This window comes from Meleagris gallopavo, chromosome 4 (genome assembly GCF_000146605.3).
Source record: "Meleagris gallopavo isolate NT-WF06-2002-E0010 breed Aviagen turkey brand Nicholas breeding stock chromosome 4, Turkey_5.1, whole genome shotgun sequence".
NCBI classification, from domain to species: Eukaryota; Metazoa; Chordata; class Aves; order Galliformes; family Phasianidae; genus Meleagris; species Meleagris gallopavo.
This window is the reverse complement of record NC_015014.2, coordinates 21,174,452-21,189,668: the sequence shown is the minus strand read 5'-3', so window position 1 is coordinate 21,189,668 and position 15,217 is coordinate 21,174,452. Positions and strand designations below refer to the sequence as shown.

At 45.4% G+C, this 15,217-nt stretch overlaps 1 protein-coding gene across 1 annotated transcript in view; it reads left to right on the top strand.

Annotated features, from left to right (window-relative positions):
* The window catches only part of AFF1 (AF4/FMR2 family member 1), a 52,366-nt gene that overhangs the window by 31,953 nt on the left and 5,196 nt on the right, over positions 1–15,217 (top strand). Inside the window, exons 8-20 of the mRNA XM_010709723.3 lie at positions 1,875–1,929; positions 2,060–2,097; positions 2,569–2,728; positions 5,123–6,034; positions 7,871–7,968; positions 9,838–10,087; positions 11,118–11,209; positions 11,689–11,752; positions 12,395–12,531; positions 13,062–13,133; positions 13,718–13,811; positions 13,908–13,951; positions 14,565–14,782. Of these exons, the coding sequence (XP_010708025.1) occupies positions 1,875–1,929; positions 2,060–2,097; positions 2,569–2,728; positions 5,123–6,034; positions 7,871–7,968; positions 9,838–10,087; positions 11,118–11,209; positions 11,689–11,752; positions 12,395–12,531; positions 13,062–13,133; positions 13,718–13,811; positions 13,908–13,951; positions 14,565–14,782 (2,234 nt within the window). The remainder of the gene's footprint in view (positions 1–1,874; positions 1,930–2,059; positions 2,098–2,568; positions 2,729–5,122; positions 6,035–7,870; positions 7,969–9,837; positions 10,088–11,117; positions 11,210–11,688; positions 11,753–12,394; positions 12,532–13,061; positions 13,134–13,717; positions 13,812–13,907; positions 13,952–14,564; positions 14,783–15,217) is intronic.

The following is a 15,217-nucleotide window of genomic DNA, read 5'->3' as shown; positions in this document are numbered from 1 at the left end:
TCACGGCACAAAGAGCCTTTTCTGCATGGGTTAGAAGAAATGGGGGCTGTGGGTAGTTGCAGTCCCTGCAGAAGGGTCTGACCCTGCTGGTGGGCACAAAAAACCTCGAGTGTTTCTTCGTGCTGTCCTGCTCTGTGCATCCCAGCCTCAGTCTGACTCAGATGGGTGTCATGCAGAAACAGAGCCTTTTGAGACAGGTTTTTTCTGTGAACTGTACAGTAGCAGCTGCATGGACGTGTTTCAACAACAGAGCAATGAACTGGAAAAATAAAACACAACTGCAACACATTGCACTGTTGGTGCTGCAGTATCTGTAGTTTGTCTGCTGGGCGTGGGGAGAGGAGAACAGGAGGATGCAATTTCTCCCTTATGGTTTGGACTCCCAGGCATTTGTCTTTGCATCCACTCTTGAGTTTTGAGAGTCTTGTAACTTGAAAGTAAACTGCATCAAACAGAGTTGCTGTGTCATCAGAATCAGCAGATGGTGTCCAGCACTGCCAGCCCTGGCATCTTTGGAAGGAAACTGTGCCAAAGGATACATCCTACCAAAATAAGAATGCACTCTAAGCTAGCAAGGTTCTATGGGATTCAAAGATGTAAATAAAAAGATAAGAAGAATTAAATAAAGACTAATTTATGAGCAGGAAAACGTTCCCATTTTCTCATCTTCCAAACCAAGAATTTGGAAATGTAATATTTAAAAGAAAGGCAGCCCCTCACTCAAATCCTACCAAGGAAAAAAAAAAAAAAGAAGAAAAAACATGGTAGCATTACTAGTAAGAGATGGAATTGAATGGATGAAGTTCTTCAGTTTAATGCTGCAAACAAATGGCAGTGATGCAGGAAGATGGGAGCGTGTAATTCAGTAGTGGAGTCTGCTACTGTATTAGGGCATTGTTTTCCACTGAGACTGAAGATATGGGGTGTTCTCATTAGTGGATATTCAGTTCCAGGTCACCCAGGTCCAAGCATGAAGGAGTCAAGGACTTGTCTTCCTATAGAAGGAGTGGACAGGGCCACAGGCGTGTTGGGAACTGATGTGCTGTAGCCGCTGGTATGTGGTTGTAGAGAGGAGTGGAGTTTCCTGTAGGATTTCATCATCCCATGTGCTCCAGCTGGGCTGGACGTGCCCTAGAAAGTGGGTGCTTTTCCTTCTGTGCGAGCAAGAATGTTTGCAAGTAGCAGCAAATAACAAACTGCCATGCTGTGGCTTTGTGCAGGGGGGCTGGATTCCCTCCTGAAGCGCTGGAAGCAGAGGAATTGTTACTGGTTCTGAAAGGAAGCAAAAGTATTCATTAACATAACAAGCCTTGAGAATAATTGCGGAGTCTGTTCTCTCTTTGTTGTCTATGCGTAATTCCCATTAGCTCTGATACTAACGATGGAGCTTTTTGTTTGAAGGAAAGATACAGCCTTTGCTTTGCATTGTGGTGCTTGAATCTGCTGCTTGGAAAAGTTCTGAGAGAATGCCCGAGTTCCCCTTCAACCCAACTACATGCTGGTGAAATTGGAAGCAGCAGTTACTGGTTGCAGCCTTAGGACTCAGTTGTGTGTTTGGAAACACTCACAGCATCCCGCTTTGTCCTCTGGCAGCAGTAGATGTCACCTGCTGTACCAGAACTGAGCTTCTTCAGCAGCTGTCTGCATGCACCCGGTGATGCTTTGCCCCGTGGTGCAAAGTGCCCTGAGGTTGGGAGTCATGTTGTCAATTCCCTTCTGGTACCCATAGGATTAGCAGCTTGAGCATGCCGAAAGTAAAATAGGATTTGGGAGATCTGTTTGTTTAGGAAAGTGTGAACTGAGTCTTCTCTCGGGGTCTGCTGCTTGAAAACGTGTCTGCCCTGGCTGATGTGTTTCTTCTGGTTGTCTTTCAGAGTGCTCCAGGAGGACCTGCAGCTCAGTGATAGTGAAGAGAGTGGTGACGACCAAGTCAGTTTTAGATGTTTTATCCCCTCTGCACACAGACATCCCATAAAATCATCACAGCTTGTCGCGTTGCTCTGAGCTCCTAAAGCTAACCTTTCCTTCCCCTCTCCCATTTGTTTTTTGAACAAAACAGGTTGTTGAACAGCCACCTTCTTCACTTGATCCTCCAAGGTACATGTTTGTTCCCAAACTGCTAGCTTGGAGGAGGGGGGAGAACTTTGCTTTTTTGTACGTGAGGTGAATGGGAATGGGTTCCTTTTTCTGTTCTACATACAAGCTCTGGTTCGTAACTGCCTGAAGCTGCTGTTCAGCTTTGGTTTCAGTTTTGTGGGGCTTTACAGAAAGTTTAAATTAGAAATAAATAATTCAGGCAAGATGGATTTTGCTTTTGAAGCAGAATTGTATTCCCCCAACTGTTCTCCCTTTGCCATGAGTGGAAGTTGTAGGTTTTATTATTTCCAGAGGTTTTTTATTCTGATGTTTTAGCTGTGAATATGGCTGTGTTTTTCTTTGGCCTTCTCACCTTTCTTCTTAGTGCCAAAATAAGGGGTTTAGGTTTTATTTCTGGATACTGCCATATCAATATAATAAGTAACCTTCACGAGTACTGCTTTCTAATTTTGTCTCCTGCTGGCCTTGCAGTGCCCTGCAGTCCCAGCCCGAGAGCGTGGCATCAGCACATTCCAACAGCACAGAGTCAGGGAGCAGCAGTGACTCAGACAGCTCTTCAGACTCTTCAGAGACAGAGAGCAGCTCAAGTGACAGTGAAGCCAACGACCCTCCGAGAGTGTCAGCTCCTGAGGTGAATGCAAAGTAAATGTAGAGGCTGCTTAATGTGGACTCACTGCTGTCAGACCTGAAATACCGTCATCCTTCAGGTGTCCCTGAGGTGACACCTCTGCTGCATCATCAAAACTCCTCTTGCCTCTTGCTTCTCTGCCAGAGTTTCTGAAACAAATAACCCTCAGTAATAGCATAAATAGACTTTTACGTGCCTAACCTTGAAGCGCTCCCCTTCTCAGTTGGCTGGCATTGCTGGAGAATTTATGCCTTCACCTGTCTGGAACAAGCAAATTGCAGGTGGGAACTGAAGCTTGCTGTAGTGCTTGGGGCCCATCTCTGGAGGTGCACCTTTTCTGGAAGCTGCTGCTGCCCCTCTTCAGTTCCTGTGTGTGAGTGGCAGACTCAGCTTCTCCCAGATCGCAGCAGAAGGGATAGGACCTGCAGGAAGGGCAGGAATGTGCTTAGCCTTGCTTCTGTTGGGTTTGGCTCAGATAGTGCTGCACTGGCATTTCTGAGGCTGTTATGGGGAAATGCAGGGAAATAGGGCTTAGTGCCTCAAAGTTGCATAATAACTGAGAGCGTGCAGCTTTTAAAAATCTGCTGCAACTGTGTTCCTGTCCCATGGTTTAAAGCAGTCCTCCACTTTAAGAACATTCTTGGGCCAGTGGAAAGTGCATGGCTCAGTCTGATGGACCACAGCTTATGTAAGCAGTTCACTAGCCATTCTGAAGGATTCTCACGAGGCCCAAAAGCTCCATCGTTTATTCCCCCTGCCTTCTGTAGCTCATACTTTCCTTTCTTTTACTTTAGGAGCACTCTAATGTCTCACATCTAACACCCTTCACACTTCAGCAGTTCAGTTACAGACTTTGCCTTGTGCAATGAGAGAAACAGATGTTGCCTTCTCATACCCAGTTGTGCCTGCTTTATACTGATAATGTTACATTATTAGATTGTTGTCACTCTGGTGAAGTCCTAGCTATTGTGAACTGACCATTTTATATCCTTTTATTCAGCAAACTCATGATCCATTTTGCACAAGGAACAAGTTAATGCTCACGGCTTGTTTTTATTAGATCCAATTCTTCATACGAGAGCAAATAATTTAAGAAATATAGTTAATATTTCCTTGTTTGTATTTTGTTTTTAAAAAATATTGTCTCCTTATCCTTTGTGTTTGAAAAGGCCGAACACCCCTGTGAGGGTGTAGATCACACACGGTAGCTGATGATAAGTGCAGAAAAGGGTCAACATCTGCCACTGTCTGATAGCTGCCTACTTACATTATAAACCAAAACTTATAAAGTTCCTGAGCGAGGTCTTTATAGTGTTAACAACAACAAAATGCTCCTCAGGGGCTAATAAGTTAAAATGCTAGTGAAAATAGGGAAGAGATCATTATCTGAAAACAAGAATGGAGTGTTTTTTTTTTAATTTTATGTGACAAAACCAAATCTGTTTTTAAGCCAGGCTCCTCTTTGGAGTCATGGTTGAAGACATGTCACTATGTTCTGCTGCACAAAGAAGGGCTGAGTCTGGGTGGAGAAGAAAACCACTGCAGAAGGGATTAATTAGTCCTGGAAGACCTTTCCTGTGCTAGAGCTTTTTTTCTGAGAAGTGCTGTGGCTGTTCTCAGAATAGGGAGTTGCGGCTGAGAAATAAGTGGTATTTTCTGAACTGGCTCCAGAGAATCGTGCCCCTATTTGCAATTTGCAGCTTTGATGTCTGTTTTTGTGGCTGTTTGGTTAACTCTCTTCTCAATTTGTCAGACCTTTGTTTTGATCTATAGGGCTTCTCCTAGTTGTGTGATGTATCTGGTCAGTGTAGCTCAGTGGTAGCTCACGCTTGTGTGATCAGGGGGACACATCTGTCAGACAGTGCAGGCAGAGGGCTCAGAAGAGGCTGGGCTTGATGTGTTGGCTGTATACCTTCTTTTGATAAATGCTTAAAGCACAGAAGTGTGCCACCCTACCTGTCAGACTTCAGTGAGATGTGACAGCTCTTTATCCATCTTGTGCAAATGATTTGGTAAAAGCATTGTGAGGATAGCACCTGGTTTGTTTTTGCAGCGGTTATGTCTGTGCATGTTCGACTGTGCAGGGTGTTGGTTAGTGGCACAGAGCACACCAAGGTGAGGCTTCTGTGCAGAGCAGTCTCTTACTGCACGACAGGTAGGGCTGGGGGAATCCATGTGTGCTGTGCCACAGTTTGACTGGTCCAGTGCAAAAAGGATGTCTGTGCTTCTGAATTCCTGGTTGGTGTGCATGTACCAGAGCATTCCCCCTTTCTCATGGTCTTTTGCCTTCAAGGCCTTTTAACAGTAGAGGGAAATTTTAGTGGGTTCTGATAACCAGTGCTCAGTTTGAGATAAAGGTGTCAGCTTTGCATGCTTCCTTTCTCTTTCTATCTGCAGCCTGACCCACCAACTTCCAATAAGTGGCAGCTTGACAACTGGCTCACCAAGGTGAACCCACCAGCAGTGCCAACAGAAAGCCCCAGTGACACTGCCCACACAGATGGCCACGAGGAGGACAAGGAGCAGCCTGTCAGCAACAGTTCCTCCTGTGAGCATGCTGCACCAAATGAACCTCATGACAGGAGCTTCATCCGAGCAGCCCAAGCTCCTCAGAATGTTCATCTTCCGACCAAACTTGGCTGCCAGAAGTCTCCTGTGCGCACTGAGGAGCCCTCACAGAGACAGACTGTGGGGATCAAAAGGCCTAGCAAGCCCCCAGTGCATGAGGAGCCCAAGGGAGGCCTGAAGGTGGAGAGCGAGCCTGCTCCTTATGAGATCAGAGAGCAGTCTTCCAGAGACAAGCCAAAACCCAAAACAAAAAGCAGACCTAAATCCTCTGACCAAAAAGAACTGAAGCCCCGGCTGCAGGAGGCTCCTAAAGAGAAGAAGCACAAGAGCTCCCACCACGCTGATGCCAAAGCCCCGCTGGACCACAGACCCATGAGAGATGTTCTGGTAGGCAGTGCCCAGGAGCGTCCCACTCTCAAACACCTTCCTGAGGGCCAGGGCACAGCTCCCACCAGGACTAGTGGCCACAGGTCTGCTGCTGAGGTGAAGGAAGGTTTTCACAAGGGGAAGCTTCCTGTGCCCACCAAGGAGAAGAAGTTGCTGCCACCGGTGAGGGACGTGCCTGGCAATCCCAGCCTCCTGGTTAGAATTGATCTCCCACTCCTGTCAAGAGTTCCCCAGCCCCCTGAGAAGGGGAACCAAAAGAAGAGAGCAGAGGTGAAGGAGTGCCCTGGCAGCAAGGGGCAGGACTTGGAGAAGAAAAGCGCAGACACTCCTGACAGGTCCTTCAAAAAGAGGAAGGTGAGAGGTAGAGGTGGAGGTGGGTTTGTGCAGGGGCCACAGTGGTGTACGTGGAGCTGTCTGAAAAAAACCCTGCATATGGTTTATTTCTTCTTCATAGCTTCAGAGTAGACTCATAAGCCTACTCCTGCTGCAGCATTGCCAAATTTTTAAAGGGAACACTCATCAAAAACTATCCCCCGATGTTTCTTATTGGTCAAAGATCCACTGTTGAGCGAATGAAAAGCCTGCAAGATGTCTAGCAAATGCTTTGGTGTTTCCAAAAGATTAGTCCTAGTTTCAGCCCAAGGAGAGCTTTGCAGGGCAGCAGTGCCTTCTCCGTGCACCTCGTGTTACAGACATGGCCTCAGCCATTGGATATCCCTTGTAGGAGAGCATGCTGCCACCCACTTGTTCTGCAGCTATCAACTATATTGTCCTGCAACTAGAACAGTTGCTTTTCCTTGAATTACAGTACAACCCTTGTTTTGATCATTGATCACAAGTGTTTTTTTGAAAGCTGCCTCTCGGAATAAACTGTGACAATATAGCTAGTTTTCCTGCAGGGCTTGCAGTGAGTTGGTCTGATGCACTCATGTCTTTTTGGTCCCTCCTTCAGGAGGAGGTAGCTTAGCATGTGTGGGTGAATAATCTTAATTTGGGGCGAGTTTCATTTGTTCCTGTCACCCCTTGAGCTTCCTGTGGTTGTGTGGGAGAACCGAGATGAACAAGGAGATGGTGAAGAAATGTGGACGCTCCAATGGTTCCTGTCCTGCGGTCAGCAGGAAGAAGGCAGGCGGGCAGTGAATCTGTCAGTGCTCCCACTGGTCTCTCCAGGGCCAAAGAGGAGCTATCTGGCGCCGGGCACATCGTGCCTCGCAACCTGAGCATCTGATGGCAGGAAAACCTGTGTCCCAGCCTTGCCACGTGTGCTGGGTCAGTGTGCTGCAGTGCCCTTAGCAGCATAGGCTCCCTCTCAGCCAGCTGGGTCAGCTGCAGCTGCCAGACCTTTTCTGAAGCAGTGTGGAGATCAACCTGAGAAATGGCGTAAGGACGTGATCCCAGTGCTGGAGCCTTGCCCTGATGGCTCTGCACCGTCCGTGTGCAACCCACCGAGCTGCATCACAGTGACATGAACCTGCTCTTAGGAGATGGATGGAAAGTACTTAGATGCTTTTTGCTAGCACCACGTACGCCATGGGTTGTGCTCCTTTTCTATGAATTTTCTAGTGTTGTAGTGAATTATTTGGAAGTTTTTTTTCATTAGTGTGAGCTGGTGATTTGGCATCTCATGGTTTGTATCATAGGATCTATGGAGTGTGTGTAAAAGGTGTCCTTTGTTACCCTTCTGCCTCAGTGGTTCCTGCTGTACTGGAGGGCAGTGTATAGGCAGCAAATTTAATTGAAATGTCACCCTCTAATAGATTCTTGCTGATAAAACCCAAATCCCTCTACTTGTCAGGAAGCTGAGTGACTTTTTTCTCCCTAATCTTAGACAAAAATTACATAGCAACATGTCACCAAAACAAACAAACAAACAAACAAACAAAAAACCAATATGCAGAAATCACATAATGAAGTGTGTATTTTCAGCTATGGAAGTACATCAGTTTTCAGCTATTGGCAAGGAGAACTTCAGCTCTTCCGTCCCCTCTGTGACAAAATAATTATTCTGTCCAAGCAGAAGTGGATAAAGGTCATTTCAGGATACTTGTCAGTGAGCCTGAAATCTGCTGTACTCTGGATTTCTACTTTGCCAGTTCCAATTTCTTTTCTTTTTTTTAGTGTGAAACCATAAAACTTAGCTGTTTTGTTCTGTGCTTTACATGAAAGTTGATTTTTTTTTGTTTGTGTTAGAGAGAAAAGGAGAAGGATATCGATAGGAAGAAAAGGAAGTTGGACAAAGAAGCAAAATCACTGCAGTCTTCGCCTAACAAAGACTCCTGTAAATTGAAGTGAGTATACAGTGGTGGGATGGTAGAAAAAATGCATTAAACTGAGCATTTTTGTACAACCTTAAAACAAAGAGAAACCTTCCGTTCTTCCTGTGAATGTGACTTTGGAAACATAATCTGCTGCAAATTTGTCTGCCACGTGGCTATAGGAGCGTAATTTGCCTTTTTATTTGTTGCAGATGTGCAGTTGCCCTTAGTGTCCCCCATCTTTCTCACCCTTTGTAATGCTCAAGGTGATGTTTTGATGTTTTGGTGCTTGGCCTCCTGCCATGCTTGCACTATGTTGCTGTAAAACTGCATGCGGTGGCACTTGTCCCAATTTCTAGCAGTTGAGACGAAATGAAGACTTGGCCATTTGAAACACAAATCTCCTGCAGTTCAGATTGCTGAACTGATCCCTCCATTACACATAGCTCAAAAAATCTGTTGAGGCTGCAGGAAGTGAAATTGCTAGTTGTGCCAGTGCTGCTTTTCCTTCTAGGCTGATATCCACACAGTGGCACTGCCATCTTTCAGAAGAGATGCTGTGCAACAAAAAAACGATTGCGTGGAGTCTGGTGTCTGAGTTGGAAATAATGCGGCAGACTGCCTGCCTGCTGGGACCCTGTCTGACTGCAGTGGTAATCCCTTGTCAGGAGCATTTTCCTTCTCCCCTCAAATTGTCCCAGTGTGTAGCTGAATGGGTGCACATCCACTGTACCTTGTGAATCCCGCCAGGAATTTCAGGTGGCCTTCATAGCCAAAAATGTCTCCTTTATTCCAGCAATTGCGTGGGCAGTGCTTCTGGTAGTTCTGCTGAAACTCCCTCCATGATTTGCACAACAGCATACCACTAGCATTTTGGCTAGGTCTGCGTGAGTGCTTCCAAGAATGTATCTTAATGGGCAGCGCTCCCGAGAGAGGAGACTGGTGCATCCATCATGAGCTGCTGCAGTCATTTTCTGCTTACTCAGGGCCATCATGAGCTTGAGGTATTGGCTTGGATTTGTTGAGGTTTGCATCCTGACTCAGCTGCTTCTCTCTAGGGAAAACCTTGACAATCTTACAACACCAAGCTGTCAGGGCACATGTTTAGCACTCCTCACTCTAAACACTTTCTATTTTCTTGGAAACTTTGAGGAACTGAAAGAAAATAACGTAAATGAGCGTCAGTGAAATTAGATGTAGAGCTACGGAGTTCTGCTTATAGCTGCAGGTGTTCCCTGGTAATCCAACCCCAGATGGTCAGAAATTTGGCACAGTATTATTAAATATGATCAGCTCTACCATTTAAAAGCACAGCATTTAAAGTCTTTCTCCCTTGAATCCTCACATGTATTGTCTAGTAGAGTTGGCAAGTCCTAAAGGACCAACTGGGCTTAATTCTGCTGAGGCCTGCGTGGGATCATGTGTCAGGGCAAGTGTCGGTGACTGCAGAAGATGCCTTCTTCCATAGCAGGGGGAGAGAGGCAGAGCTGTGGTTCCCTTGCCATCTTGGGTGACTTGTCCTGGGGATTTTCCTCACTGGAATCACCCCCTCACTTTTTCAGTGAAAAGGTGCTGTGGCATTTCTGCAGCATCCTGACCTTCTGCTTGCACGTTTCCTCCAAGGATGAGTCCAGAGGCTTATTCCTACCTCAAGAGCAACTTGCTTGTGTGTTGTTGGCAGCTGAACACCTGGTATCTAATACACAGCAAAGTCCCTGAAACTTTATTTTTGTTTCTGTTAGAATCTTTGTTAATAAGTCATCTTGCATTTCTGAAGAAATTTAAACAGTACTGGGACACAGTGCATTTAAGGATGATTTTTTATTAAAAAAGACCCAACACCCTCAATATTATATAGATACTTTATTCATCCCAACTGCAAAATTCACTTCCCATCTCCAGGGCACGGAACACTTCGTCTGAGACCCAGAACAAAGATCTCAGGCAACCCCTGCCACTGCTGCCCGTGTCTCCCGTGCATCCTGCACAAAAGCCAACCAAGAAGGCCCATAAAAAACCCAGGAGTGAGAACGGCCAGCCACCTGCCACTGCCAGCAGCACTGCCCTGGACACAAGCAACCACAAGGATCCTTCTTCCTCCAAGCAGAAGAAGATGGTGGAAAACCACTCTGAGCAGGTGAAAGGTAACAAAGTAAGTATTAGTTATTAGTGGTGGGATGTTTCCTGCAACTTGTGGCTGCCATCTAGTTCTCTTTAGAAACCTGTCTATAGGATAGTAAGTGAGGAGAACAGGAAACCAGCCACCGCAGAGAGCTTTTTGAAAGATGTTTGTCCCTTTAGTGGCGATCTGTGACTGGATCTTGCTAGCTTGAATAGCCATGCTGTTGTATCACTACTCACTTTCCTGTTTTCATCTCACTGGTGAAACTCAGTGTGAAAGGGTGACCATGTAAAAAATAGAATGGTGTTTATGGCAGGAACTGGTTCTGACTGTAGATGACTGCCAGTAAGGTATGATAAGTGTAAAGAGAAGTGTGTTTACAAAAAACGAACTAGCAGAAACAAGTGGATTGCTTGTAAGAAATAACCAAACTCTGGTTTTGGCTGCAACCTGTGTAGAATTTGTTATAGCTTGCATTAAAAAATATTGTTAGTGATTCTTGCAGCTAGATCTTCACATTAGTGGCTTAGAAAATTCAGCTCTATTGCCATTTCTGAGTGCCTGTATGTGTGTGGTCCAGAACTTCCACGTGTATGCACTGTAATGGAGACTGTGTGTGCTGTATAAGCTGGCTTCTCACTACTTTCTTTTTCCTGACATTGTAGTTAGTAATGCAGAATCAGCAGTTGCTGTGGTTAAGCTAGATGTAAGTGTGAATGGATATTACCAGTTCCTGTCTTTTCCAGTGGCTGTAAAAAAATGTGCTGCTGGAAGCCTTACTGCTATCTTAGCTATTGTACAAGGAAACCTGCTGCCTAATTTCTGCCTGCTCAGGGAATGTTTGATGGCATTAAAACCTCAGCAGCAGCCTGGTGGGAAGCCAGGTTTTCATTTCCAGTATTGGTCTGGGGTCTGGGAAAGAAGAAGGGGAGGAACCTTGAAAAGTACCTTATATCTCAGACAAATAAACATTTTCACTTCAAATTTAGGAAAGCCATGTTTTAGAACTGTTCTAAATGGATCTCTCTAATCAGCTTTATCTCTGCTCCTGATTTTTCAGGGATCTGCAGGGGATGTTACAAATCCTTTACCAGTGCCTTCTGTGCCAAATGGTACCTCCAAACCAAGGAGACCTCAAATCAAGTTTGAAAGGTAAGATTTTGTTCTGTGCCCCTCTGAAGATGCCAGGCAAGGCTGGGCCATGCAGCCACCGTGGCTCCTGCTTTGTACTGAGCATTGCTTTTGTTAGACCTGCCTTGTCACCTCCGGGACATCCCCACAAAGCAATGGTCTCTATTTTTAGCAGCTCTCAGTTTGAAGGAAGCTGCTGTAGAAGTCAGGTGCTTGTTTAACTTGGAGACATCCCACTCTGCACAGGACTGTGCAGTGTGCCTGACAGCAAGGGATGGTGTTGGTTTCTCTGAGTCCTGGCAGGTGGCAGGCCAGTCCAGGATATGAACCTTTAAACAGGCACATGACATTCATGTAGTGATTCTCCTAAATCTGCTATGTGTTTGATAGCAATATCAGCTTGTATTGGAGTCACAGCATCATCTAGATAAGGTTAGCATTGTTACTTCCCCTATCCTTTTTCTCTTACATTTGTTTTCCTCTGCCTGTCTCCATTTCAGACAGCATTTGACAGAATATTACCTGGAAGAGGCCAAGAAGATGAAGCACGAGGCTGATGCCATGGTAAGCCTGGGCCCTGTGCTTGACACTGCTATTCCTCTGGGATCTCACACGTGCAGGTACATGATGGAAGTGTGCTGGCCAATGTCCCTTCCACCTAGTGGAGCATGTTCCAGTCATATGTGGGGAGGCTGTTTTTGTTTACCAAATTTTCAGGCACTTCCCTTTGTATAAACACATCCAGAGAATGTACCTGGAGAACAGGAATAAAAGCTGACTTTGCTCTGCAGAGCTATCAACAAAGTCCTGGCAGGTGAATCAGAAAGTCAGTTGTAGAGCGGTTTGCTCTGAAATACCAGAGTACTGGTGATAACTGCGTTGCTGTTGAACAAGACTTGGAAATGCCCTTTGCAAATGTAGGCCCCAGGTGCTGCCACGAATACTAAAAAGCATGAATTGCCATGGGAAAAACACTTGCTCTGGCAGAACACAAGGAAGAGAGATCGATAGTACAAGCACACGGTGCTGGTGATCAGGACAACATTAGGGGTTCAGCAGAGAGCCTTCCATCAACTATCTGGAGGCCTGATATGTGTTTTGCAATTTCTTCAAATTCTACCTATTTAGGGAGAGAAAAGGAATTCAGCTACATTTGAGATAAATAGTTTTTGCCTTTGTCTGAAAGTGAGAAATTTTTTCCAACAGATAGACAAGACTGGAAAGGCCTTTCAGTACCTTGATGCTGCCCTTTCCTTCGTTGAATACGGGATGGCCCTGGAATCAAATGCAGAAGCACCAAAACCTGCTTACAGCATCTTCGCTGACACAATAGATCTCCTCAAGTAAGTGGCTTTTGAACTGACGGTCAGGCAGTGTGCAAGGAGGGAAGCAGTGGCTGTGTTGTTTGCTGTAATATGTATGACATCTGCAGGCAGTACAACCCAGGGAGCCTGATACTGGATAGAAGAGACAGGAACCACTTAATTCATATTGAAGTTGAGGGTTGTGTGTGTGTTTTCAACAGCTGCTTTGACTTCCTCCCCATGGAGCTGATTGAAATAGCTGCCAGTAATTTTTTTATGGCAGACTTCAACATTTTTAAATTTCATTGCTTTCTGATTTTAATGGACTGTATTTTCACAATGGTTTTTTGCTTTGTGAGAACTCCATCAAGATGTCTTACCTGGCCTGGAATTAATATTCCACTCTCAGTGAGGAGAGCTCCTGCTGAGGTCCTCAGGCCTGCACCCATGGGGACATCACCTTTCTGGGGTTTTGGAGCAGTGTTTGAGGCAGTGGCATGCAGCAGTTCTTCTATATAGACTTGAGAGCCCTGATAACTGACCAGATGCTGTTCATTTTGTTCCCTCAGATACGTAATGACACTAAAACCCTTTACGGATGTCTCAGCATCTTCACATGAACATATCTTTGCTGTGTTATGGTGCGTAGCTGTTTTTCTGACTTCATATTCGGTTTGTAGACTTACTATAGTGAAAGTCCTTTTTTATTTGTAGGGGCAAAGGAATGAGTTAAATGGGAATCAGAATTCTTCAAGGGAAAAAACAATATAAAAACCAGAGTAAACCAGAACATCTTTAAAGTGGGCTAGGATATAACAAGAGACCAGGCATGGAAGGTGTAGGCTCCAAAATTTGACCTGCTGGTAACTGGAGAGCGTGTGAAGGCTTTCACCCCAGGCAGAAGAATGTGATTTGCTTGCCCACATTTTGGCTGTGTAACTGATGCTGTAGCTGAGCACAGCTGCTGCTGCTGCTGCTGCTGCTGCTGGTGGTTGAGGGCTCACTCAGCCCCTGGCATCCAAAAGAGCTGTGCATCCGTCTCCTTAAAACATAGCCCTTCCTCTTTTTCACAGAATCTGACTCTTCTTAAGTTGAGCAGGAGAGGAGATCCTGAACTTGGTTTGGCAGAGAGGCTGATGGGTGCTGGTACCGACCTGGTGTGGTCATTGCTGGTACAGTGGCACCAGGCACGAGTACTGAATCTTAACTGTCTTTCTGTTCACAGCATGCGCTGCCAGTCCCTCCTGCACATGGCAATGTTTCGTTACAAAAGAGACACTGCAATAAAGTATTCCAGGATCCTGAACGACCACTTCAAGGTAGGGCACTTGTGTTGCTGTGCTGCCAGCTCAGGGGCTACAGTTGGTACTGGTATTGGTCAAGAAAACTAACAAAAGTTCTCTTCCTTGCTGCAGAGTTCTTCCAGAATAACACAGGCACCTTCTCCGTGTGTTGCAAGGTAAGGTGTGAAAATCTGCATCTGTAAAGGTGTGAGCAGAAACTGAAGTGGGAATCTTTGAGATGCTAACTACATTTGAAAATGACTTGCCACCCACTCCACCTTGCCACTTGACATCATGTTAGGGGGCATAAGGGTGTTTCTGCTCTTCTTCCTGTCTTTTGCATCAGTAAAGGATTTTTTTGTTATGGGATGAGATCCAGAGAGTCACTGCCTGTCTTGGGGAGCAGTTCTCCACCAAGGCAGTGGGGAGAGCACTGTGGCTGTGCTGCTTTCAGAGCCCCTGCTCTTGTTGTCCTTCTATTCCACGTCTGAGATCTCTAAGACTCTCTGGAACACCATGCCCATCTCCCTGGCTGCTTCCTGGTAGGAGAACGTTTTTACACCATGGTAGAATCGCTTTGAAGTGATACTTGTATATTTTTCTCTGTGTTAGTCATCAATTAAGAAAAAGAAATTCATTTTCTGATTTTTGAATTTTTTTGAACCTCACCCTGGCAGGCAAGCAAGCTGGCCACACTGAGTGCAGGTCCAGATGACACCAGATAGCTCCTGGTATAAAATAGTCTTGTGATAAGACAGGCGTTCACGGTGGTGTTTCTTTCTCCCGCAGAAGCACAGGCATGCCTTCTCCTCATTCTCCAGTGCCCTCTCCTGCCAGATCTATGAGTTCTCAGCAGGGATCAAATGGTAGCAATTGCAGTTGCAACAGCGTTGGCTCTTCAGTCACCATCCCAAGCATCACCTCTTCATACGTCAACATCACTTCCTATGTCCTCTATGCGTATAATATTTGGGAACATGCTGATGCACTGTCCAAGAATAATAAGGGTAAGGTTCCTTCACTTTAGCTTTTCCATTTTGCACATTGTGTTTATTTGTATGAACCTATTTAAATTCTAACACTTAGTATAACAAACACCATAACTGCAGGAGAAAGTCTTAAATATGTTGAAAAGACACCTGTGGTGTATTGGCAGGTTTCTGGCAGAAATACTTAGTGATGATATATTGGTGAGTGTTCCAATTAAAAGATTATCTTGGCAGCCTCAGATGTCTATGAACTAAGGGTTCGCTGCAGGAAAGCAGGCAAATTGCTTTGTGCTAACAAGAGAAGCCAACCCAGGGGTTTTTCTGCCCTTTGTTTTTCCCTTGCAGGAGCTTAGGTTTTCTGAGTTGGTTCACTTCACTTTCAATCAGATTTGTGCCCAGTGGCCTTGTGTTTCATTTTGTTTGTCAGAGTCTCTGGAATTCTTGATTTGAAAA